This window comes from Ornithodoros turicata, chromosome 1, assembly GCF_037126465.1.
Source record: "Ornithodoros turicata isolate Travis chromosome 1, ASM3712646v1, whole genome shotgun sequence".
Lineage (NCBI taxonomy): Eukaryota > Metazoa > Arthropoda > Arachnida > Ixodida > Argasidae > Ornithodoros > Ornithodoros turicata.
This window is the reverse complement of record NC_088201.1, coordinates 104344205-104370987: the sequence shown is the minus strand read 5'-3', so window position 1 is coordinate 104370987 and position 26783 is coordinate 104344205. Positions and strand designations below refer to the sequence as shown.

Genomic DNA, 26783 nt, shown 5'->3' with positions numbered 1-26783 from the left:
TTTAGTGAATGGTAGTGTGGTTATGAACATATGAAAACTGGTTTGCTTAAAAATGATAAGAGCTACAGGGTGTAGCGAATGCTGTTCTCCTTTTACACTCTGTAATATTTCTTGTGAAATATTTATATGCAAGCAAACAAAAGTACAAAGAAATGAATCCCATTCTGTATTATAATTGCTGCACGCTGTTTTTGGATGTATAGGCAACATGCATTCCTGAGATGATGTGTTTCTTTTTTTGCTTTGGGACGGTCGACTGGCGATATCAAATTACATCCGGCGGGAAGGTCTATTGTTTCGTATTCGCATATGCGTGTTCCCCGTTTTGACGATGGTTGGATAATTATTGACGTGAGGAATAATATGAATTTATGTGGCTGTGAATAGACTTTGGGGTTTTGCTCGTTGTGAGGCACTAAAAATGTGTGAGTGTGCGTGCGCGTTTGTGCAGCTGGGACCCCACTTGACAAGTAAGTTCACTGTGTTTGACTTCAGTGATATTGCCGATATTGCCGTATATTATGCCGACTGTGATTTTTTTTGTTTGAAAAATAAGGTTTATCGCATGTTCAATAGAGTAGACTGAGCTACACATGATATATGCTTTCTCCAAGCAGCGTGCTTTATTCTTATCGAATCGCTCACGCCTGTATAACAAATCCAGAAAGCAGATGTGAATGGGTGTGTTTCTCGGGTTGTGTGTTTGCCACACGAGCTTAATTTTTGCGAATATTGTATTATTCTGTTTAATAATTTTCTGGTGGTAGAAAATGTGTTTTGTCATGCTTGACACTTTGCTATTCGAGCAGAAGTGCATGTAATTTCTTATTTTTCACTGTCGCTCATTGTGTCTGTGTTGTGTATGTGTGTGTGTGTGGGCAACTGTGACCCCAATTAACCAGTAAGTACATTGTGTATGCCTTTTCGTGTGACTCGATTGATAAATTTATGTGGTATTGCATGAAATGGTTGGTTTAAAAATAAGGGTTGTTGCACTTGCATAGCAGTCGCTTCTTATTGCAATTTTCGCCCGTAAAAAAATCAGCGTATATCGTATTATGCTGCGTGAGTAGAAGTGATTTTCCCAATTCGATTTGTGTACCCTTGTCCTGTGCTTTCTTTACACAGGGACAACGCGACTGTGTATGTAGCATTATGCAATAATTATCTGATAGCAGAAATGAGTGCCTTTTTCCCCGTTTATTAGCATATGCTTGATTCTTTCTTTTTTTTTTGCAGTTATAGCTATTCAGGCAAAAGTACGCGTAATTTTTCATGGCTCTTTTCTTCTTTGACTGCTGAAGCAGAAGAAAATCACTTCGTAAAGCTGAATAGTGTTCTATCACGGAAAGTGGGTCTGTTTGTTTTTGTTTGTTTGTTTGTTAGATTTTGTTGGGTGCTCGATATATTGATGAAGTAAGCAGTGCTTAATCTTGCAGTTATGGGTATTTGAGCAGAAATGTTGGTGTCTGAGCCAGGAGTAGAGATTCCAATAAAGCACCTCTCCTTGTGCATTCCTGAGCTGCTGCGTGCGCGCGCGTGTGTGCTTTTTTCCTGGTTTGTGACGTCATCATGGCATGTTGGGGCTTGTTTAGCAGTGTTACAATTTTACCCGCCGCTAGTATCTTATCTTTTGTTAGCCGTAACGATGTTTGGTGACTCTGCGATTATTCCTGATGTCTTAAGCCTTTTCCCTCATCGCTTAAGTGAATTTGTGTACCCTTGTCCTGTGGTTTCTTTACGTAGGGACAATGCGACTGTATGTAGCATTATGCAATAATTATCTGATAGCAGAAATGGGTGTTTTGTCAGTTGATGGTAGTGTGTTAGCATGTGTTTAATTTTTGAAGTCATAGCTATTTTGCTATTCGAGTAGAAATGCTGGTATCTGAGGGTTTAACGCTGAGGGTAGAAATTCCTGTCTGAGATGAATCTGTATTGCACTGCAATTTGTTTCATTTAAGTACTATTATTGAAATTCCACAGCCACTGAACAAAAAGGGATCGTTGTGTGCCTGCTCATGAAAGCAACTTGCATATCGGAATGACATGTGATGAGAGCGAACTTTGCGCTCAGGTGCGGCAATGGTGTAGGCGGACGGAGCATTACGTGAAGCCAAGGGCAAGCTGCGACCTTGAACATGCAGAGCAGGTTATATTTAGGCTATGACGACTCCCCGCACCCGTGCATGTTGGGGCATGCAGCGAGGTCGTTGCTATATAAATGGGGAGGATGTGTGAAGAGGCAGCAGTCTTCGCATCGCTTCGGGAGTGTGCGGAGCTCGCTTCAAGAGTAAGTATTTTTCATCCACACTCCGTGGTGCACGTTTTCTTAGTGTTTCTTCTTGTTTTCCAGTGCCTAGATGCGTGTTCTGCTTTTTGATCCTCATGATATAGGGGATGATGAGCCATTGGAAGAGAATTCACCATCTTCTCCAGACATTTCACCTGACACATTGCATGCTCACGTCGAGCGATCACATCCCTATGTGGACATTTCCTTCCTGCCTTTCTTTAAACTGATAGCGCATTTCGAGGTATCGTCAAAGCGTTTGTGCTATTGGCATCTGTTCACGATCAGGGAGTAGAGGACTTGCGACAATATTTAATGAACCACCTCCACAATGTAATTGCTATTTTGCGAGCGCAAAGGATACCCTTTAGGTGTTGCATTTGTTCTGACGTTCTAATGATGAAAAAAAATCGAGGGGATATAACCACACACATAGCTCATTTTATGGCGCTTGCTCGCGAAGTCCACAGCGACGGAGCTATCGCAAATACTTTGATGGACGTGATTCAGGAGTCCACCGGGCGCATTGAAAATTACCAGCGCGAGGGTAGTGGGTTTGTATCCACTGACGTCCAAAAAGTTCAAATGTGTATTTCCGCTGTGAAAACTAAAAAAGTTAGGATGCAATGGGGTACTTCCCACTAATTTGGCTAGTCGTAAGAATGTCCTAACGAATGTCCCTCTACCAGAGCGTAAGGTGGGCGAGTGCTTTAAATACAATACGCACGCCTCTTGCACCCACAGGAAAGGAACCGATGGAAAAAATATGAAAATTATGCAATAGAGTACTGGTGGCCACTCAATTCCCTGTTTCATTCGCTGATGTGGACGAGTTCGAAGAGAAAAATAGATATCTGTGTACGTGTACGTGTACGTCGATCAGGGAGTGCACTGTCACGACCCCCAAAACTGGAAAGCGAAAAGAAAATTCACTTATTGGAGGTTGATGAGCATTTTTTCGGAATTAAGTCCCTCGAGCGTTTGTTGACGAGAAAGAACACGCGTTTCGTATGCGAACGTTGCACTCGCTCTTTGAATGAGGAAAAGAGCATGGCGAAACATCGACGCCTTTGCGCGGACGTAAACGAAATCCTGTTAGAATTTTGTGAATCCGGATAAAATTTTGTAGAATTTACTAAAATACAGTACATGCAGCAGTACAACTACGTCGTTGCATTGGACACGGAGAGCGTACTCGCACCCAGTGGTGTTGGCATGCAACATCACATTACCTCTAGCTTCTGTGCAGTGCTTGGGCACACCCACGACTCAAGGTGATGCGCATCAGGACGCACCATGGGAAGATGCTGCGAGGCAGTGCATCAGAGCACTGATGGAAATGCGGGATGAGATGATCGCCCTGAACGCTTGCCCCGCCGCAATGGTGCTGAATGATGAGCAATGCGCTGAGCACAGAGCTGCTACCCACTGTGCGTACTGTAAACAGGAGTTTATCGAAGATCTACCCCGTGTGCGGCATCACGACCATTCAAAGCATTGTAGTTCGGGCGAGACAAATTATATTGCGACATTGTGTAACCCCTGTAACGTCGCGTGCACGACGAGGGAAAAATTGCCGATCATGGTACACAATTTGTCCTACGATTTGGCCGGGCTGCTGCCGGAATGTCACATTCTTGGATGGAAGCGACCTCCCTTCATTGTGGCCAGCTCCATGGAAAAAATTCGTTCATTCGAAATTGGCACCTTACTGTTTAGAGATATCATGCAATATCTAAATTCGTCGCTGGAGGAGCTCGTGGAAACCGTCAAATCCGTGGGGGTGCAGAGGCATTCCAATGTTTGAAGCAGGCATTTGGAAACGACTACGAAATTTTACTTCGTAAAGGTGTATTCCCGTACAGCCATTTCAGTTCTTTCGCGGTGTACGATGAATTGGCCTTGCCAGAAAAATCCTCCTTTCGAAACGATCTCACGGGGAGGATATAAGTGAGGAGGACTACCAGTATTGCGTTGCTCGTATTTGAACATTTTGGATGCTCAAATTTGAGAGATTATAAAGGACTGTACTTGAAAACGGATGCCCTAATACATGCAGACGTGATGCAGCACTTCCGACGTTTGTGCTACAGCGCACGCAGATTGGAATTGCTTCATTGTGTTTCTCTGGCATCCTATTCGTGGCAGTGCGCTCTAAATTACACACAGGCAAAATTGGAGTTAATCATCGACGAGGACATGTACAGAGCCATCGAATCGGGCGTTAGAGGCGGACTCTGTCAGGCGAGCAGGCGTCATTTACGTGCCAACAACCCTCTGTGTAGTGGCTATGATCCCGATAAAGAGGAGGTGTATATATCATACATAGATTGCAACAATCATTATGGATTCAGTATGATAAAGCACCTCCCCGTTGGTGATTTCGAATGGGTCGAGGATTTTACCTCCGTGGATTTTATGCGTCACCCCACTGATTCAGAATTTGGCTACGTGTATGTATGTGACTTGGAGTATCCAAAATCTATCCACGCACTGACACGGTACTTTCCCCTGGCTCCTGAGAAGATGGTCGTCCTGAAGGATTGGCTGTCACCATTCCAGCGAGGGCTTCTCGAAGAATTAATGTATCAGCAAGCTAACAGCAAAAACCTGCTGCTCACATGCAAGAACAAGGTCGAGTACGTCATTCATTACGCGCTGCTGGCACTCTATTGTAGATTGGGTATGAGAGTGACGAAAATTAACAGAATTCTAAAATTTCGCCAGGCACCATTCCTGCGTCCACACATCGAGGACAATGTTGCCAGACGCGTTGCCTCGAGCACGACGTTCGAAAAAAATTTCTATAGACTCTCAAATAATGCGGTATTCGGGAGAACGCTTTTAAATAAATTTAACATGCGGGACATTCGAGTAGCCTTCGATGAGGAGATGGCGAGTCGCCTCGGGAGTCGGGCGGAATGCGTGAGGATGGAAATTTTGTCCCCGGATTGTGTCATGTACGAAATGCGCAAAAGAAAAGTGCGATGCGATTTCCCGCTCGCAGATTGGTTTACGATTTTGGAACTGAGTAAATTAACCATGTACTCATTCTACTACGAAACCCTCTTGAGTAAGCTCACTTGTCCAGTGATTACCTGTTACTTTGACACGGATTCTCTGATCCTCGGCCTATTCTGCAAGGACTACGAAGATCAGTTACGAGCGATCGCCGGACGACCACTTAGATTTGTCTTCCTTCGATCCGGGATCATCCACTGTACAGTGAAAAGAATCGTGGGAGACTTGGGGCATTCAAAAGCGAAACTGGTAGTGTACCTATCGAAGAAGTAATATGCTTGAAAGCTAAAATGTACTCCATCAAACTAGCTGGAGAAAAGCAAATTGCAAGAGCTAAAGGGGTAAAGAAAAATATTGTACGCAAGCACCTCCTCCATGAGACATACTGTGATACCTTGTTCAATCACACGAGCGTATCGAATGAGCAAGTGTCAATAGTTGGAAAGAAACAGTGCATGTACACCATCAGAAACGTCAAAAGAAGTCTGATGGCACATGACGACAAGCGATACCTCTGCAATGACATCGAATCCTACCCTTACGGAAGCTGTGAATATGGTAAGTTTAAATGGATGATGTAAATAGTGAAGCTCATAACGTTCTTTTTTCGCTCCAGAAGATGTGCAGGAAGAGAACTGATACTTCTGCGACATGCGGTTCTAGCGTGCGGTCTGGGACTGAGCCGTGGATGGAGAAGGACGAACACCTGGGTGATCCACATGGTACTTATGCGAAAAACGCCATGGATGCGGGCGGAAATGTCCAGTGTGCCTGGAAGTGCCCCAGAGAGAACTACAATCTCTCTGAGAATGCCATGATGTGTTTAATAAATGCTGAAAACTATTTCCCGTGTTTTTCTGTGTCCCTATTGTTCCGAAGCGTTGTCCTGGCTTAACTAGAAAGCATCCCAAGCCAATATGCAATTTGGGGGGCCTGTGAGCTGTCGCAGAAATGAATGGAATTGACCCATCAGCGGTTGTCTATGCTGCGGTTGAAGTTATGAAGCAATATGCAGTTGAAAGCGTGTGACCGAGTAACTAGAGAGTGGAAATGACAAATGAGTCTATCGAGCATGTATGAGAGGCAGCCAATAGGCCAATCACCAGGTTTTAGAAATGAATGGAAGTGACCACCCCCAGACCAATACACAGGTGAGCGTTTTGGAAGCCTATGAGTCGACTTAGAATTGAATAGATCATTTTGGTCTCTACGAGCGAGTGACCAGATGTTGTGGCAATGAAGGGTAGCCAATCACATAGAAATTAGATGGATCACCATGAAGGGGTGGAGCCTGGATCAGTCAATCAGCTTGAAGGGGTGAAGCTGTGACCAACCAACCAGAGGACTTAGAAGTGGCTTGACCTGGATTAGACTTGGGTGGTGAATTAGAAATTCCTAGAACTGGATTAGAAAAAAGAGCGATTTGGAAGCCTATGAGCTGACTTAGAATTGAATAGAATATATAATTTTGGTGTCTATGAACGAGTGAGCAAATGTGGCAATGAAGGGCAGCCAATCACATAGAAATTAGATGGATAACCATGAAGGGGTGGAGCCTGGATTAGACCTGGCTTGACCTGGATTAGAAATGGGTGGTGGATTAGAAATTCCTAGAACTGGATTAGCAAATAGGATTTTTTGAAGGTATACAGAAATAAGGAAAAACCCTGCCTCATCCAGGTGGATCAGGGGCGTGAATTCTTCAACAAACGTGCAGGCTTGCTGTAGGCGTGACAGTATAGTTCTTTATCACTCGTTTTCTCTTATGAAAGCGTCTTTGGCTGAGAGAGCGATTAGGACAATTAAAGGGCGCCTCTTCCGCTATTTCCGTAGTAAAGGCCATCACAAATACCTTAAAATTCTTCCAAAGATTATAGAGGATTATAACAACTCTTACCATGGAACTATTAAAATGGCACCGAATGAAGTGAATGAAAGTAACGAGGTTGAAATCTTCAATAGACTCAATAGTAAAAAAGATGATGTTGATATCACAATACGATTCAAAATTGGCCAGCAAGTTCGGGTTCTATTGAATCGATCAGTCTTTGATACGGGGTACACAGGACACTGGTCTCACATTGTCTACACAGTTGTGAGGTATAAGAAAACAGATACCCCAGTCTTTTACATTTCAGGCCCAGGTGGTGTAGAAGAAGAGGGCACATATTATGCAAATGAATTGCAGTACGTGATCAAAGGGGATGAAGATCCATATCCCATTGAAAGAATTATATCCAGTAAGAAAATTGATTGAGTCACTAGTAGTATTGGATCAGCTGAAGTATCAGAAAACTCACACAGTCATCTGGACACCATTAATTAGCAATTAGAGCAATTTGGGACCCCCCACAGTAGTTAAGATCCTTCAGCGAGTCATTACACTAATTGGGGAGCATCTGAGACGTGTCCAGACCACTGTGTGAGTTTCCGGCTACTTGAGCTGATAAAAAAAAATAGGTAGAAATGAAAGTAAATAGATATAAATAGAGTGGAGAGAAACAATTTATTCGAAACTCAACAATGTCGTAGCGAAGAAACCGCTCCAGGGTGACCAGCGACAGCCATGTTGGTAGTTGGCACCCAGCAGTTGCAGAGATCGACGACAGGTGGCCACTTAGTTGCAAGGCATCACACCAGATCGCGCCACCACCATAGCTCTATGCGAGAAAGACAGAACAAGATACTAGCGGCAGGTAGAAAATGCCAACACTGCTGAACAAGTCTAGGCATGCGAGAGAAAAGGTCTAACCGCTACTGCTAAACAGCACGGAGAAAACAGTACACATCGGGGAAAAGGCAATCGACTCGGCCTAACCACAGTGTCACAACACTACGCGGCTAACACAAGGCGGGAACCACTAGCCACTGGACGGTAACCGTGCGTCAACAAGCTTGGTACGGGACACCTCTAAACAAGTCTAAAGATGCGCGTACAGCGAGAAAAGGCTTAACACGAGCACGGTAAAACAAGGCACAAACATCGGTAAATCACCTACCTTTTTCCCCTGCGACTGCTCATCAGCCAGCCAGAAACTGAGCGAGCACAGGGATTGCGGAGCAACCGAGCGCACGTCTGCTCTCCGCGACAGCCAGCGAGAAACTGACTGGGCTCGCGGTCGCGGCCGCTACGCATGCGCGCGCCCTCTTAGCGCCCTCTGCGGCGACCACCTGCAAGTGGCTAAGAGAGAAGAGCATTCCTGCGGGCCGTTCTCATTGGTCGTGACGTCATCCTATTGTCTCAGGGCTACACTGTTTTTTTCCACTAATGCTCCTTTGGACAAGGTCAATCTACAATGAAGCCATGGCATGACGTCATCATGCACCTGCGTGGCTCAAGGACGCGTACGCTCTAGACAGACGACCTACTTTATTGAATTACTATCCAAAGATTATTTCCTTTATTCTTCTATAACGATTGCATAGGAAACTATTGCAGAAGAGCACCATGCATGAAAACCAATCGTAGGAATTCCAAAGTCTTACTAAATGAGACCTGCAAAAGAACAAAATATCCTAACATGTAACCCCATCAATGGCTAATAAGAGGACTAGGCACTCAGCAAATCAACACAGAATACGAGTAACAAGCAGCGCAGAACGATGCGTCTACTCCATCCGACAGCCAGGCACGGAACTGAATCGTAATGCTTTTCTCCTCTATAAAGTCATGCATCTGTCCCTCTTGCGGTTGATTTCTGAACTAATTTAACCATAAAATTATTAAGAATAGTGCAATTCCCATTCAGGGCAGCACTATCGACATCCTCAAGACAAAAATGTTACTTGTCAAAAAAGGAAAAAAATACAAAGATTCAACAAAAGAAAGCATGCATGTCGGGGCATGTCAGGACACGTCAGGACAAATCGTACGACTGCTGGGCAACAGAGGAAAACAAACACAGAGACACTTGAGTGAAAAAGACACTCACCATCATTTTTCACGTTCACAGCATTCCCTCATTGTAAATCCGTTCGTCACAAAATTCACCTGCATCGTCGAACATCATTCACCAGTGACGAACCACACACCGCACCCATCAGAGGCAGACAGAACCCCACCGAAGCTACGCTCTCCCACTGACGGCCAACGCAATTGCCAGGAGCAGAATTAGCGTGTCCACACGCGCCAGTGTCCAAGAGAGAAGTGAATCCTTGCGCCCCTTGCAGGCCGTTCTCATTGGTCGTGACGTCATCCTATTGTCTGAGGGCTACACTGCTTTTTTCCACTAATGCTTCTCTAGACAAGGTCATCCTGAAACAATAGTCTTGCGGTATGACGTCATCATGCAGGTGCGTGGCTCAAGGACGCCTATGCTCTAGACAGAGGACCTGTTATTTATTGAATCACTATCCCAAGTTATTTCCTTTATTCTACTATAATGATTGCATAGGGATTTGCAGAAAAATACCATATATGAGAGGAGATTGTAGGAATTAAGCATTTCATTCCCAAAGTCTTACTGTACAGGGAAAAAATAATGGTTCAGCAAGACATGTCCATCCCATCCGAGACCCAGGCTGCTAACTGAATAATGACGCTTTGTTCCTCCTGAATAAAGTCAGACACCTGTCCCCCTCGCGGTTACTCTCTGAACTAAACCAATCGCAAAATTATTAAGAATTGTTCTAGCACTATTCCCATTCAGGGCAGCCCTATCGACATCGTCAAGAATGTTTCTTTTCAAAAAGAAAAAAAACTACATGTAGAAGGAAAGTATGTCAGAACAGGCCCAGGCATGGTCAGCGCATCTTTGTCAGACAACAAGGGGGGAAAAAGCGAAAAGAAACACTTGAACAAAGAAGAAGAAAACCAGCATCAAACTATTTCTAAGCACACGCACTCCTCTTATTCAAAAACAGTGCTCATCATAAATCCGTCCAGGGCAATACACATTTTTCTATTGCTACACTTTTTTCCAGTAACGCTCAATGCACTGCGGCAGACTATGTGACGTCATCGCATCCTGTTTGAAGAAGACAGCGGCAAAGACCAAGACTCCTATTATTTATTGAATCGCAAGAGTATTTGCTTTGTCCTACTCTTAATTATAATCATTCTTACATTAAAATTCAACAAAAAGCATTGTGCATGTTGACGATTTTCACCCCCAAAGGCTCATCATGGTCATTAGAATCACATCACCAGTAAACTACCACTGCTCTTTTAAAATAATAAGTGAGAACACTCAACATCATCGCCAGGCTTGTGTAATACATGACCCTTTCTATGGTCATACATTCGTTGTCTGAGGCTACACCTACGAGCAAAAAGGCGCGAAAGCCTGGGGGCAAAGTTCAATTCGCGCTCGACGGAGGAGTAGACAGAACGCCTTTACGGGAACATGGTGGCATTCCTATACTATATTAATGATTATTGCATTGGAGTTTAGAAAGACTATCACAAAAAGTCCGTACTACGCTCAACTATAATTTAGGATTATTATGCATGCAAATGATTATTGGTTATCAACTTCGTTACATTTTCGGTTCCATGTACAGGGTGTTTGCTCTAACGTGTCCAGAAATTTTATTTAAAGTCAGCGATAAACGAGAAAGGAGCACTACTTTTCAGCTACTTGACTAAGAAACAGGTGCTACTATAATGTAGCAGTGCCTGTTTCTTACTCAAATAGCAGAAAAGTACCACTTGCTTTTCTTTTATCGCCCGCGCTTTATATATATAATTTCTGGACACGTTAGAGCAAACGCCCTGTATAATGCAATTTGGTTATCGGGCATCAATATGAAGTGAATTGTCACGCCTCCCATTAATAGTGGTGTTGACCGTTCTCTTTCTCATTGTTTATGATTATGACAGCGATGCACATCCAGCGTGTACGCTAAATTCCTTACTCGATTACCATGTTGCACATAAAATGCAATTTTGTTTTGTGTATTCGTTTCTGGAGGTATTTAGATCCACTAATTGTCTCTTAACAACTTGAAAATACGAACGTTGTACTGGTGATAGGAATCATTCGTGACAGCATTCGCGGGCCGGCGCATAGCCAGCATAGCAGCCGCCGCAAACAGCAAGCTCACTAGGCGAGGCGGGATGCCCTGGGAGAGAAGGGCAGCATCGTTTCCCTAGCCGCTCTCTTCTCTGCCTCCTCACCCTCTCTGTACCCGGAATCGGTGCCGAAAACGGCCTCCCCACTGGGGAGGGCTAGAATGAATGGTGTGCTGAGCGAAGGATGAAGGCGGGTCGGGACGACGGGCCTGCCAACAGGTGGCTACCACGGGCTGCTTGCGCTGTCGTTTCCGGCGCCCTCTCCCTCACGCGATAGGGTATGCGAACTGCATCTGAGCGCGCTCCGGAGTGCAGCGCATGAGAAAAATAGATGGAATCTACCTAAAATACAAAATAAATACAAGCGAAGCGTGCGCGTGCTCATAGCTGACTTATACGCACGTGCTGTCGGTCTCGGCAGCTGCAACAAATGCACTCTCAAAGACAAATCGTGTTTCCTTCAACATGTATATGGCAAACATAAACAGAAACGGTAATGTGCGAACATCATTTGCACGATTGGTGAAGCACACAAATAGAAACTTTAGACTGCCGCAGGGCTTTTTGCACATAAAAAATTATGCGGCGTATCAATTAAGTGAGTTAGTATCGATGTGTACTGTGATGGGCGGTCTTGCATTTGCAGCTGAGGCAAAGGTGCGTATCCCAAATAAAAAGTCATCATGAGGCATATTGTTGCCTGTTTCGAACACAGTTTTGGTCGAGCATATTGGTGGATGACGAAACCAACGCGAGCTGTCAAACTACTGGGTAATGAAATGTGTCCCATGCTGTACATCTCAAAGTGTACGAAAGGAAACGGTTCGGTAATGGTGAGCATGAGTTTGACGAACTCTTGCTTCGGGGGATGCGAGGCTTGTACAGCGTGAGGTCGTTAAGGTCTCTTCGAATCTGAACGGCTAGGTTCACCCACATTTTATCACACAGGCTCGGATGTGTATGCGCAAGCGTGACCCTCGGCATAGCTTTGAGCGCAGAAGCCCCACGGTCGCAAAGCATAGTTTTCATGTGCTCCCACAGGACCTTCGGAGCCGTGCAAGAGCAAATGCACAACTTAGCGGGCATAACGTTTGCATCTCAAACGCTGTGCATTACGCGCGCCGTAGTAGTTTTCCCAGTAATCGACCTTTGAGGGGATTGGGAGCAGACCTGTACACGTTACCTAAAAAAAAAGAACTAAATACCGTTACTCGTTACCGTAAAAAAAGGAACTAAATACGTTACCCGTTACCAAAGTAACAAACGGAACGCGTTCCCGTTACTCGATAGTAACGAGTTACTTTTACGTTACCACGCTATTACAGAGCCGCGACAATGTCTAAATTGGCACGTGCTTCATTTGGTCCGACAATTCCATGGAATTCACTTTGAAGAATACTTGGTGCTCGAAATGGGCATCGGTCCTTTTTGGTACGTTTGCTCGAGAGAGCCCCTGTGGCAAGACTGAAAAATTGCTGTGGAAAGGCATAGTTGCATAAAATACAGCCACCTTTGTTTGATGCATGTGTTGGATGCGCCTAATTAGTAGCGAGGCCAACTTTCCTTCATTCTTTTTTTTTTGTTTTTGTTCTGTGAATTCAAGGTCAACAGCTGCTTTTATTCTCTTATTTTGGCACCACTGTTAGGAGGCTACACGACGTCAGCGCGATATTGTGCGTTTACGTAAACTGATAAATGCTACACCAACGTCTACAAGCCGTTGTATAAACTGGCTCTTTGCATGGCTAACCTTTCCTTCCTTTTACTAAACATAACCGCCCACCCCGCAACCCCCCGTTGTAAACCATCAAAGCAGCCAAGGTTCTCGGGCTACCTCCTCACAACACGACATTGGCTCCACAAGGTGTTCGATTCATTCGTGGAAAGCAGTGCGTTTAACGTATAACCCTCGATACGGTAACTGCTACAGCTAACTAAAATATTGAAGACGCTTACCTGAGCACGCTTCTCCAAATTCGAATGCGACGAGTGGGATGCACTCGGTCATTTTAGTTTGGGAAGGCAAAGAAGACACTAAAATACTACATTCCCGTCACCTTTTGCCGCCTTCACCCTGAACGTCTCGTCCAACCCAGGCCACACTCACGTGATTATTATCTGTGCCATCGTATAATCCAACGAGTGATCCTCACTGGAGCCCACAAGTGTGGAGGTGGGAGCGAAAATACAGGGACTAAGATTTCTTCCCGGTATACGCGGCTAGGCCAATGAGGAGCTGCATATAATAAACCCGGGATTTCGTGGTCCACGTCGGGTGGACCCACTTTACAACAACACGGCGAATCAGCAGAGAATGACAATGCCATCCCAGAATCCAAGTTTCGGCGAGCTTAGTTATTCTAGTATCTCCATTGGCAACTGCTGGGAGATAACACCCACACCCGCAAACAAATCCAGGGTATTTTTCCAAGAATGCTTTCATGGTCAATGACACGACCGGGAAGTGTTGCGGCATTCGTCATGCCGGTCACCTTAGGACTCAACAAAAGAATGACTGCCGACCAGAGGCTCCCAGGAGCTGAACATCCAGGTCAGGTCACCTCGTGTTAGAAGCGTACGAGATTTCGGGAATTTCCACACACTAACTGACCATGTCGTCCACGTTAAACCCGAGCGCGAACGAAGGAAAGGAACGAGTAACGTGAGTAACGAGTTACCGATGTTTATAACTGAACACGTTATTAGTTCCAATTTTTAGAAAAGTAACTAGGTCGTTACTTCGTTACCGAAAAAAGTAACTGGCGAGTTACTTGTAATGAGTTACGTACAACTCTGGTTGGGAGGGCGTCAGGGGGGAAGCAAGGGGGCAGTTTGCCCCCCCCCCCGGCCCTAGGCTTCCTGGCCCATCTAACATGGTCGTTTGAACACAATCACGTTTCCTTTCTTTTCTTTTTTTACGTGGTTAGCTTGGGGCAGTGCGTAACGAACTTTCTGTTCGTCGTTATTATGACTGGCTTTTCATGTAAGCAGTTACAGGTGACTGGCATGGCCTGCTGTACATCATGCTGACTGAGGATATTTATTTTCCTGAGTACGCATTATCCACTATTCCTATCCAATTAGTGCAAGGTTTAGCCTCCTTGCTAATGTCTCTTCAGACGCTATCTCCGTCTCGGATTGTTATGACGATTCCGGCCTCCAAGGATACACCAGATAAATCCTGTCGTGGGAACGTCGATATCTAATTTGCCAGACAGCGTAAACACGGGTCAGCACCTTGCAAACAAAGCATTTTATGCCTTATTCCCCAACACATTTAACGACGATGAACAATGTCCATCTGGGGTCAGCTCGTATTGGGAGCAGCACACTTTTCTTTCATGGTGTTTGCCTGCTACAACATGTACCGCGGAACAGTTTTCAGCACCCTGCGGAGGGTAAGAACCTGGCTTCGTTCCATAATGACTGAGGACCGGCTAAACGCGCTGTGTATGATGAACGGTCCATCGCGAAAAAATGGGTGGCGACAACACATTTGTGGAAAAAGCTATCAACTCTTTTGCGCGAGAAAAGCAAAGGCGCCTACAGTTTCTGTCTAAAGAGTGAGGGACATACGGAGTGAGCGTAGAGAATTATCGTCTATACTGATACTGATGTCAATATCTGCTAAAAATAAGCCACCACTAGATATTGTCAACATGTCACAAGTAGACACGGCTGTTTCACCGTGTGTTCTCGCTTTTGCGAGCTCAACAGAAATGAGATAATCGCTGACGGAAAGGGCAGCAGGAGTGGCGACGGCAAACGTAGTATGAAAAAGAAAATCAGGAGCGAGCCTTTGCACGGACAAGGGATTGCGTTACCGAGAAACGGCAAAACGTAAAAATTCCGAAGCATAGGGTTACTGAGCCAAAACCATATAGTTGCGGGCGCATTCGACACCCATAACTAGAGGAATATCCCGTACCTTGAGCACCAGCCCGAACGCCTCCACACCCGCCCTGTACTCGTGGCACCCACAACGACCCCCCCCACCACCACCACCACCACCACCACCATCTCGGTCGGCATTGGTTCCCCCCCCCCCCCCCTGGAGAAAATCCTAGCGGCGCCCATGCTAGGGGGTGTTTATTAATCAATGTCTATGGGTGTATGCATTGGTAGCTAGCCAACCCATATTGGGCCTTCCCAAAAATTTTACGTTTCGCAGTGTTACTGCGGCAAGGGAATATTTGCTTTAATGCGTCTGATCTCACAGAATGCCTTTTTGTATTGCCAACTCACAGAATGTCTTACGCAGCAATCGTTCAACGTCCCGGACGAGCTATATTTGCACATGAAAACTAAATAAACAACCAGAGAGAAGACCATGCGCTAGCGCTCGCGACTTTTGGCGCAAATGGGCTGTACAACTTTTCAGCCGTCGCGAATCTGTGCTGCAGGAACAGCACGTGGTCGGCTCGCGCATCTCGGCGCAGCTTGTACGCAATATCGGATAGATGCCTGTAAAAAAGAAAGATTGGTGCACCCGTTCGCGAATTATTTAGCCGAGGAATTTAACCGAAACACCCAGTATATGTTTATACGAATAGAGAAATGAGCGAATGCTCCATGGCTGCATGTGAGGTATGTGTTTACAAGTCAAGCGTGCCACAATCCCAGCTGTGAACGGCCGTTTCCATCTTGGTTGCTCTTATCCCATATATACAGGGTGTTTCACGAAAATCCTCCGGCTGAATAATTCGTGAACAGGTGGCGCTATCGAAGAAGTTTCTTTTTGATAAAGATCCTTGGGACATCAGCCATGAACTGAGTAGTGAGCAGCTCATTTGCATACGCTCACTAATTAGATAAACATCTTGACTTTTAACTTTTACTTCACACGCTTACGGAACCTGTGTTTTCTGCATCGGGACGTTCAGCGAAGAATATTGCAAGAAAAAAATCGCGTCGACATTTAGTGATTTTTTCAAGTAATTAATCGGTGTCGCTTTACATATTTCTTGGGCGGAGCAGTGCACCAATGCGTTCTTTGGATCAGCTATCCGGCTGTCAATTTCGTGTTCATCCGCCTAGTTGACACATGGGGTTGACTGGAGATTAGGAACAGGCGCAAGAGACGCTTTGATATTCCTTCTCAAAGCGACTGGTCTGTCGTTCCGTAGGCGGGATAGCGTGCTGTTATCATGGATGATGACGAATGCACCGCGAGCGCTGTGAACTACACTCTTAACTACACCACGTAGCACGTTCCTAACCAACCATCATCCCGAATGACAACGTACTTGCCCTATTTGGAAGACAGGAGGCGGATGGCTTTTCTCTTTGTCCTTATGTACAGCATCATTGGTATCAAAAAAAAAAGAAGAAGAAAGGCGTACTCCTCCCATATTTCTGAAATCCAAGGAGGCAACGTTGTCATCAGGGAGGATCTTTGGCCAGGGTAGTGCGATGGGGTGAAGATCATTTTAGGAGTGTAGAGAAGGAGAGGAAACACTAAAGCGGCTCCTGCGGTATTGCGGCTGTTTTTATCTTCCGTCACCCCAGTGTGTCAACCAAGCGGATGAACGCGAAATTGACAGTCGGATAGCTGATCCAAAGAGCGCATTGGTGCACTGCTCTGCGCAAGAAATATGTAAACAGAAACCGATTAATTACTAAAAAAATCACTAAGTGTGGGCGTTTTTTTTTTTTTCTTGCAATATTCTTCACTGAAGGTCCCGATGCGTAAAACAGAGGTTCCGTAAGCGTCCGAAGTAAAAGTTAAAAATTAAGTTGTTTACCTAATTAGTGAGCGTATGCAAGTGAGCTACTCACAACTCATGGCCGATGTCCGATGTCGCAAGGATCTTTACCAAAAGGAAATTTCTTCCATAGCGCCACCAGTTCACGAATTATTCACCCGGTGGATTTTCGTGGAACACCTTATATATACATATAATGAAGGAAAAAAGCCATTAAAGAAACACGTAAATGACACTTGACGCGTTTGAAATTCAAAATTACAGATTAAGATGGCTTCTATGGCTGCACGCAGAGAAACAGATACTCATGGAACGATGCGACAGCACCAGAGGACACGTGTTTCGCCGTGTTTGCGTCTCGTCAGCTCTGGGTAGCTGCGCATCGTTCGGAATTGGCAAACCAGGAGTCGCTCAGCGAGCGATATACACCTGGGATTGTGACTGAGCACTCCTCAATGCCAAGTGCAAGCCAGTGAATTATAATGGGGGAAAAAGCCATTAAAGCAACAAATAAATGACACTAGATCTATTTGAAATTGAAAATTACAGATTAAGATGGCTTCTATGGCTGCACGCAGAGAAACAGATCCTCATGGAACGATGCGACAGCACCAGAGGACAGGTGTTTCGCCGTGTTTGCGGCTCGTCAGCTCTGGATAACTGGGCAACGCTCGGAATTGCCAAACCAGGGGTCGCTCAGCGAGAGATATACACCTGGGAGTGTGACTGAGCACTCCTCAATGCCCCAGTGCAAGCCAGTGAATTATAATGAAAAAAAAAGGGAAATAATGGGGGAAATCGGGGCCTTTTCCCCATTATAATTCACTGGCTTGCACTGTGGCTTATCTGTACCGGTGCCGCTCGTTGTCTCCTCATTGATCGTTCTTTCCGACAGGATGGCTGTTTCGTCATCGACTCCTTGTGCTTGCATGTGCCGCTCTGGCTCAGACTGATGCTCTCTTTTCTCTTGCGACGTTGCCCCCGCTTGTGCATTTTCGTTCACGTCCATGAGTTCTGCTGCCGTCGTATTTTCGGCAGGTGCTCTCGTCTTGGCAGCGTAGGTACTAATGCAGTAATCTGCAACATGGCCGAAATTTCTGCATGTTTTGCACCAGGAGGCTTTACATATCTTCCTTAGGTGCCCCACCTTCTTGCACCTGAGACACACACATCGGCGGTCTTCCCGGTATATCTATCAAGACCTGGCCTCCCATGATCTTCATAACATGAGGATTGTCCACCACGGACACCCCGTCACGCGCAATTTTCGCAACCTTGCGCGTAGTCGTCTCAGCACCTGCGAAAGCTGTCGATCTCCATCATTCTATTTCTATTTTTTCCACAATGCCTGTCCACAATCCGCAATGCCTGTCCACAATTGGGAAAGAAATGTTGGACGGGAGGGGAATCGATGCCTGTGCCCACTCTGCTACCGACCCCCCGCCCTCCTGTGGAATCAAAGTGTATCTCATAGCAATGCCTGTCCACAATTGAAAAAGAAATGTTGGACGGGAGGCGTATTTCGAAACCCTGACCGATACAGAAGAGCGGCGGCGACAGAAAACCTGAAAACCCGCTGCGTTGGCCGTACGGACGCCGGCGGCGCCTATTTGTAAATTTGTACTCAGCATGGATGGCGGAGTGTGGCAAAAGTGCTGGAGGACAAGATTAGGTTGGAACAGACGTAATTTTGAAGTTATTTACTATGTCTTTGAATTACAAGCAAGGGTGGATCAAATTTGACTACCCTTTGGGCTGTAGATGAGACGGAACGTTATAAAATTATAGTTAACCAGACAGACAACATTCAAGAATGTGTTAACCCATAAAAAGCAAGAGGGCAACAACTGCTAATTTAAACGGTTGCAAACTGTCATACAAGCACCAGCATGTCCAGCCGCACTGTGTTAATGGAAATGTCGTTCGTTCCCTGTGTGATTTGTTATTTATCTCGGCCCACGTTCGAAACACATGATTGGTCCCTTGTGTCAAAACAGTTGTTATTAAGGGGCGTCCACTTATAATTCATATGCCGTGAGTAAACAGTGTGCGTAGAATAGATCCACCCTATACTGAATTGTCAATACGATGGGTCAAGCTATGTGCTGCTGCAGCGTGTATAATGCTTAGGGTGAGACATGCTGTGAAGCGAGGAACACAAACAGGCTATCTATATTTCAGTGCAAAAATGAGGACCATATTGTACCTGTTATGTCACTATACAGATAACAAGTAGTTACAAATGTGAGCACACGCAAGTAGACCGACCCCAAAATGGTTAATATAGGGAATGTTTTGTAACTCGTTATATTTTGCAGTCATCAGCAACAAATTTGCAGGCGAGTCAAACGAACGACAGATGTGGCCTAGACTTGTAGTGAAGGAAAACCATATTGTGTCAAACAAAGAATAATGTATGATATAAAATAATGTATTGATTGGATGTTTGTAATAAAGAGACATTGGTGGCTAACACAAAGCAACATTTCATGAATAAACAAAATGGCGTAAATGCCGGCTAGCTGATAGATAAACTTCATGATAAGCAAGAAGCCCTTGTTTGAGCCCTCGTGTTTGTGTTTGTTTACGTGTCTTGCCCATCGCTCAGGCTTGCCTATCGTGGAGTTCATGGATAAGATTGATGTAGCTCTCAAGCCAACTTCCGCACATCAGCATAACTACTACTACCCATTATAGGAAACCATATAGCTCCATATCCCAAGTGCAGCATTTCTGCTCATGCTGGTTCTCAAGGCCCTTGTTTTGATGATCTAGCAAGGGACCTAGTGAACGATTTAGTATCCCTGAGCGTGGTGCTTAGAATGGGGAACGTTCTTTCTTATGCTGCTGCTGATTGTGTGACCTAGTTTCTTTGTTTCTTTGCCCTTTTCTGAGCTGGTTCCTTGGGAGGTCGACCGGCAGGAATTCTCTTTGAGCCCCTCGTAACCCCACCCCGCCTTCGTGCTATTGCTGTGGGCTGAACTCGAATTTTCCCACCCTTTCTTGCATGGTTCACAAGTGAAGCACTTATTGTGATAGCTGCTCCGACTGGACCTTTCCATTCAATAAATATACATCCCTCCCCCCGTGCTCCGACTGCACCACATCCTGTCTTCATGTGGCTCAGGTGTGATGCGATCTTTCCAAGACACTTTTCAAAGGTGTCGTTGTGTCCGACCAGTGTGGATAGTCGTTGCAGCTCATTTTGTATTGGTTGCAGTACCCTGATATAAACAAAAAGTATCACTACAATTATGGCAGAACCATCATCTGATGGTAGTGATAAAGTACAATTGCAATACATACCAGATGAACCGATTCTGGCTCATTGAAGCCAGATGTTGATGGCAATGGGTCTGTGGAAGGGGGTGCACACAGATCAGACTCCCTCTCATGTACTATGGGGCATTCAGGTTAAAATGGTTCACACTGTCCTGGAAGCTGCAGAAAAATTCATATGGTGGACACTTCTCTCCAAGGGCTAACCTTCCTAATTCGTAGCTATCTTCAGAAGTTATTACAGGAGCATTTGGGAAAAGACCACCATATCTCATGTGGACAACTGCCTGGTGTTTGCAGAAGGCACCTTGCGGTCCACTTGGGCAACTGCAAACCCCTGTCTTTGCCCAGACCTCATCAGATGTTCCATCCTGCTTTCTGCTTGGGACATTGTACAGATCATCATCTAGAAGTACAATATTGTCTGCTGCACTGTCCGGCTTTCTGCAGACATGGTGGTGGTACTGGAGTTGATGTGCTGCAACACGGCTATACGCATGCTTTAATATTATTCCTTCAAAGTACTTTTCCCATACTGTTACAACAAAATCAGCTAGGGCAACAGCATTGAAGGCTTTAGTGCGATTAAGGATGATGTCTTTTAAAATCCGTATCGAGGCCTCGGCAAAGTTATTGGTGTTGTGTCCGCGGATTGTAATCGTGTTCCTGAAGAGCAACATCCACTCCTCTTTCCTTTCAAGCATTGCTTCGACCCTCGCAGTGTACCCTGGGTGGGACTGGCTCTGAAGGCTGGCTGTTGCTGCATCAAGCTCTTCTTCGGAGTGGGCATAGAGGACCTACAGCCAGGAAACAGTGTGTGTGGTTCACATTTGACACATGTAACTCAGTCAAAACTGACATAAATTAATTTTGTATGTCTTACGCTGGGTTTCACGAGTGCGAACTATAGCACTCGGAATTAGATTAGACCTCCGTAAACTTCCGAGTGCGGTGTCATGGACTGTGCAGTGGATTGCTCATTTGCATTTGCTCGCAAATAAAATAAAACTAAACTTCGAACATTAAAATTTTACTTTGGACACTTTTGGAGCCTAGGTTTTATGTATCGCGAAAGGAACAAAAAAAAAAACATTTTAAAAAATTACGTTGGCACTTGGTGACCTGCCACACAAACAACGGTGTCGAACAATAAGACAGCATTCACACTGCCAACTTTCTGCACCAACTTTGCAGTTGGTGACTGTCAGCCGACACCACTAATCATGACAGACTCAAGTTGGAGGGAATCTGTTACAAAGCGAAACCTTCAGAAATTGGTAATACATTGGCCAGTCAGTGAGAGGTGCATTGCCACATGCCTTATGCCTTCATTCCCAATGGCGATGCAATTTTATTTGTGGCATAGTGCCGTACAACTATTATTAAATTGCATTGGTTACGAGTTGTGCGGGTGTAGCTAAAAATAACTGCTTCCTTGAAAACCGAAAGCCGCAGAGGCATCCCAGTTGGCATTTTTTAAAGAGAATGTTGTCCTCATGGTGGAATAAGATGAGTCGAGATTGTTTGTCAGCGGAGCTGCCTAGTTGGTACTTGTGAATACAGAGATGGCACCACCTCGAAGTTGCTTGTAAAACGTTGGTTCGTGTTGGTAAACAGAGTTGGTCTGTGTGAACGCTGCCTGAGGAACAGCCACAAGGCACGCTTTGGAATTCCTTATTTACCTGACTTGCAAACAGCGCTCTGCACCAGTTCGGTAGGGAAAAGGAACAAAAAACGAAGTGTGCCTTCCATCTGATCCTTAACTTCCACCCCCTATGTGTGAACCAGGCCGATGAACACACAACTGACAGCAGGGTAGTTTCATTTATTATCGAATGATGCCCGCCGGTCACATTTTTTATTTCTCTCGAAAAAAATATATGTTATCCCACCCACACAGAGATGCAAAAGGTACCTGACCGCAGGTCTCTGCGGCATTTTCTTGTCCGTCTACGGCGCTTCGAGGCAACCGGCGCGATTTCGCGGCTTAAATTTTTGTTCCAACTTTGTGACCTTGTATCTCTTGAACGGGGCGTCCCATTTGAACGAATTTTTTTTTTGCTGGCAGAGTGGATGGTGCGCATTCCACCGTGGGCTATTAAATTTATATGGTCAAAAGAAAGGTATAAAAAAAAAACTCCCGGAAACGCAACAGAGAGCCTTTTTACCGCACGTTTGGAAGGTTATGGTCGTGGTCCTGGATCTCCGACTGTGATGCTCTTTGCATGAGCAGCAAGATAATTCTCTCCTCTTTCGTTTGACGTTAAATACATTGCGTTATCTTCAGCCATTATCCCGTAACATGACCGTGAACACGGAAGGCTAGGGGAAAATTCTGATTTTCGCGGCAGTTTTTACCGAAAAGGACATCTTCAAATTTTTCGATATTTTGTACTAACGTAGCTGAGACATAGCTCTTTCAGGATATGCAATAAAATGTTTGCTTACTTTGGTACCACAGGGCGCGCAATTTTTTTTCGCACCCCTATTGGGCGGCGCTCGCATGGGTCAAACACACGTACAAAGAGTGGACTTCTACCCCACCCCCTGTCTTTCGTTTTTTTCCCCTTCTTTTTTGCTTTCGGTGAGGGTGCTGTCATGCCGAAGGCCGACTATAGTAATATGCGCAGCTCACTGTGTTGTCCGCAGACAAGCAAAGGTTCGTTGCTTAGGCTTTCCAACCCGGTTAATCCATTCAAGGTTATGTGCTTGAAGGAAATCGGACGTGGGAACATGGCATTTGTAAATACTCTGGCTTTGCCGAACCGAAGCTCGAGACGTCTATTCTCTTGTAATTTTGTTCTGTTATTTGCTGGTTTCTTCTATTTGTGAACAAAGACAGAATTTGAAACACTCAGGGGATGTGCTACGATGCCGACAGATCACCCAATGGACTGGTCTCCCGGTCTTCCTGGTAATGATAGGACATGTCCGGCCCCTTATTTCTTCAAGGTGAACTCTTTCTCGAAATATTATTTGAAGGAGCTAGCCTTCCAATGGGTAAGAAAGTCGGGGCGCTGCGTGGGAAAAGACGGTCTGTATGCGTCTACGCGGTTCCTGCCGCTGTCCACACTTTAAGACAAGGGCCTTGCTTTCCTCGATGTTACGACGTGGATTTCGTTTTGTCGTCGGCGTAGCGTGCACTTCTGCGCTCCCCATGGCCAGCCGTAGCCACACCAGAAGTCGACTATACTGCAGGACTACACTCAACGAAACAAGAAAGAAATACCCTGGAACAAGAACTTCAAGTTAGTATCGTTGATAGGATAAGGGCTTTTGAAGACCATCTTGAGCACCTAGGAGGCAGTCCACGTCCACGACACTGACGAAATATGTGTGGACTGCTACAACACGTTTCGACTGTAGGTTGTGAAGCAGGGCCATCAGGTGAACAAGGTCTTCCGGCTTCAAGCCCTGACGACGCTGACTTCAGCGGACATCACAGTTTGTCTGCGGACATCACAGTGAGCTTTGCATATTACTATAGTCGGCCTACGGCATGACGACATCCTCACTGAAACCAAAAATAAAAATATAACAAATATAGACTGGGAGTGGGGTAGAAGTCCACTCTTTGTACGTGTGTTTGACCCCTGTGAGCGCTGCCGAATAGGGGTGCAAAAAAAAAAAAAAATTGCGCGCCCTGTGGGACCAAAATAAGCAAACATTTTATTGCATATCCTGAAAGAGCTATGGCTCAGCTATGTTGATGCAAAATATCGGAAAATTTGAAGGTGTCCTTTTGGGGTAAAAACTGCCACCAAAATTAGAATTTTCCCCTAGCTTTCCGTGTTTACGGCTATGTTACCGGATAATGGCTGAAGATAAAGCAATGTATTTAACGCCAAACGAAAGAGGAGAGAATGATATTTCTGCTCATGCCAAGAACATTACAGCCGGAGATCAAGGACCTCGGCCATGAGCTTCCAAACGTGCGATAAAAAGGCTCTCTGTTGCGCTTTCGGGATTTTTTTCGTATACTTTTCTTTTGACCATATAAATTTAATAGCCCACGGTGGAATGTCCACCATCCACTCTGTCAGCAAAAAAAAAAAAAAAAAAGAAAAACGTTCAAATGGGACACTCCGTTCAGGAGATACAAGGTCACAAAGTTGGAAAAAATGTAAGCCGCGAAATCGCGCCGGTTGCTTCGAAGCACCGTAGACAGAGAAGGAAATGTCGCAGAGACCTGCGGTCAGGCACCTTTTGCATCTCTGTGCGGGTGGGATAACATATATTTTTTTCGAGAAAAATAAAAGATGTGACCGGCAGGCATCATTCGATTATAAATGAAACTACCCAGCAGTCAAAGAGCACATTTGTACACTGATTCACGCAAGAAATATGTAAACAAAATCCAACTAATAACTAAAAAAAGTCACTGAGTGTCAATTCTGGTACGTTCTCAGAATATTTTTTGCTGAAGGTCCTGGGCCCGCTTGCACGATACTTGTGCAAGGATCCTAACCTTGAGGCATTTCCTCTGGCAGTGCATTTTGCTGATAGGAAAGTTTACTTCAGTAGCATGTGACACAAGCACTAGCAAGACACTGAAGCAAATTCCTCAAGGTTAGGATCCTAGCATAAGTTTAGTGGCAGCGGGCCCTGGTACGTACCGAAAGTGTCCAAAGTAAAGTTAGGATATTTATTTAATTAGTGCACATATTCAAATGAGCCACTCATTGCACAGTTCATGGCCAATGCCTGAAGGATCTTTACTGAAAAGAAAGCTCTCAAATAGCACTAGCTCTGTACGAATTATCTGGACTGGGAACCTTTGTGAAAGAAGTCCAAAAGAAATGGGACGTGGACAATATAAGTAGGAGTGTTAATTAAATCGGGTGTTTAAGCTTTGGCAGTTGATTCCATGTAGCAGATGCAGGTTTTGAAATCTAATCTACATAATTGTAAATTGTGATAAGCACCCTGTGATTTTTGCCAAATTAACATTCCAAATTGTCAGAACTCTAATAATAATAATAATATGTTTTACATGTTGCTTTTGTCACAATGTCAAACCGTCCTTGAGGTGTTAATTACTCTGTAAAAAGGTGAGCACTAACCCTTTGGAATGCTGCAATTAGCTTCTGCTTTTCATACTTGTCCACATTATTCTTCGCGGATGTCAACCATCGCCATTCAGCTTGAAGTGTGTGGAAATGACAAAGAAGTTGGAGTCCCTTAGGCCAGACATTGTTCAAGGTTGCTTCTTCAGCAGAGGAATTATCTGTCATGAATGCCTTTGGAACCTAATGCATTGGATAACGTATTGTGGATTATAAAGTGCAAGTTGTTTTTGTGTCATCCGCATACTAGAGATTGTACGGATAGAGCTAAGCCACTTTTGCTCACACATTGCCTACTTACACGACAAAATAGTGGTGATGCATCATGGCACATCTATGCAAGCTATGCGTACATACAAATTATGGAAGTTAAGCATAACAAAATAAATATAGCAACGCAAATTTGGTTTTCTCTGTGTCATAAGGGCTATCTCATTGTCAACATCCAGGGAGCTCTCTGCTGCTACCACTAGCGCTCATTTTCTTTCTAGGTATAGTACCCACTAGTGTACACACATTGTACATGATGAGACAGCCACGTTGTACGCTTCAGTAATTGCATTTGACAGTTATCAATGAAAAATAATTTTGAACAGCAATAGAACTGAGCCTAAAGCATGCAAAAAAAAGGGGGTTTGCTGATACAAATTGAGTACATACTGTATGTGTGCATTTTTATGTTCCAAGCTTTTGGATGTTAAATAACATGAAATTACAGAGTGGCTTGTCAGGAAGTTAAACTTGTCACAAAAGCATTTTCAGAACTGGAACTCCCAGTGAAAATTTTTGTCACATTATAATTCCTGATATTTCCCTTTTTCTACGTGGCAAGTCTGTGACTTGTGTGCTTTATGAGAAGTACTGCTAAACACATTGGCATATTGTACAGTACATAGCGCCTCAGAACATCAGTTCTTTCATGTTCAACAGTTGCCGCCTGCGTCGATCCCGTCGTATGAATATGTGTATGAGTGAGCAAAAATGTAAGAGTGAAGGGAGAATGAGTGAGACAGAGTTGCTGGTTTGTCCCTTCAGATGACGCACCTTGGAAGTCGCTGGGAAGGAGTGTTAGCTTCGCTCAATTGGTAGATCCCTGGACCGGCAATTCAGAAGATGTGGGTTCGACTCCTACAGACGGCTAGCCTTTTCAGTGACTTTCATCTTTCATCGTTTATTTCTTAGGCAAATTGAGGCTTTGTATGTATTTGTCCCTCCTATGTTGTTCCAGCCTCAGAACATCAGTTCTTTCATGTTACTTAATGTAGTCTTTCTTCGCTCTTCCGACGGTATCTTTGGCACAGGGTTGAACCTGATTCTTCTGGTATTGACTACTTTCCATTTTAGACCTGACCTTTCTTCACTGTTCAGTCCATCAATGTCTCGCTGCGAGTCATCCGCTGTCAGAT

The 26783-nt window shown here is 44.8% G+C and overlaps 1 protein-coding gene across 1 annotated transcript; it reads right to left on the bottom strand.

Moving 5' to 3' along the window:
• Nucleotides 1-20430: 20430 nt before the first annotated feature.
• LOC135381481 (uncharacterized) lies at nucleotides 20431-25545 on the bottom strand. The gene is made up of 2 exons (XM_064612551.1): nucleotides 25375-25545; nucleotides 20431-21108 (listed from the first exon to the last, which is right to left on the bottom strand). The coding sequence occupies exons 1-2, from the start codon at nucleotides 25543-25545 to the stop codon at nucleotides 20431-20433; spliced, it is 849 nt and encodes a 282-aa protein (XP_064468621.1).
• Between the last annotated feature and the right edge of the window lie 1238 nt (nucleotides 25546-26783).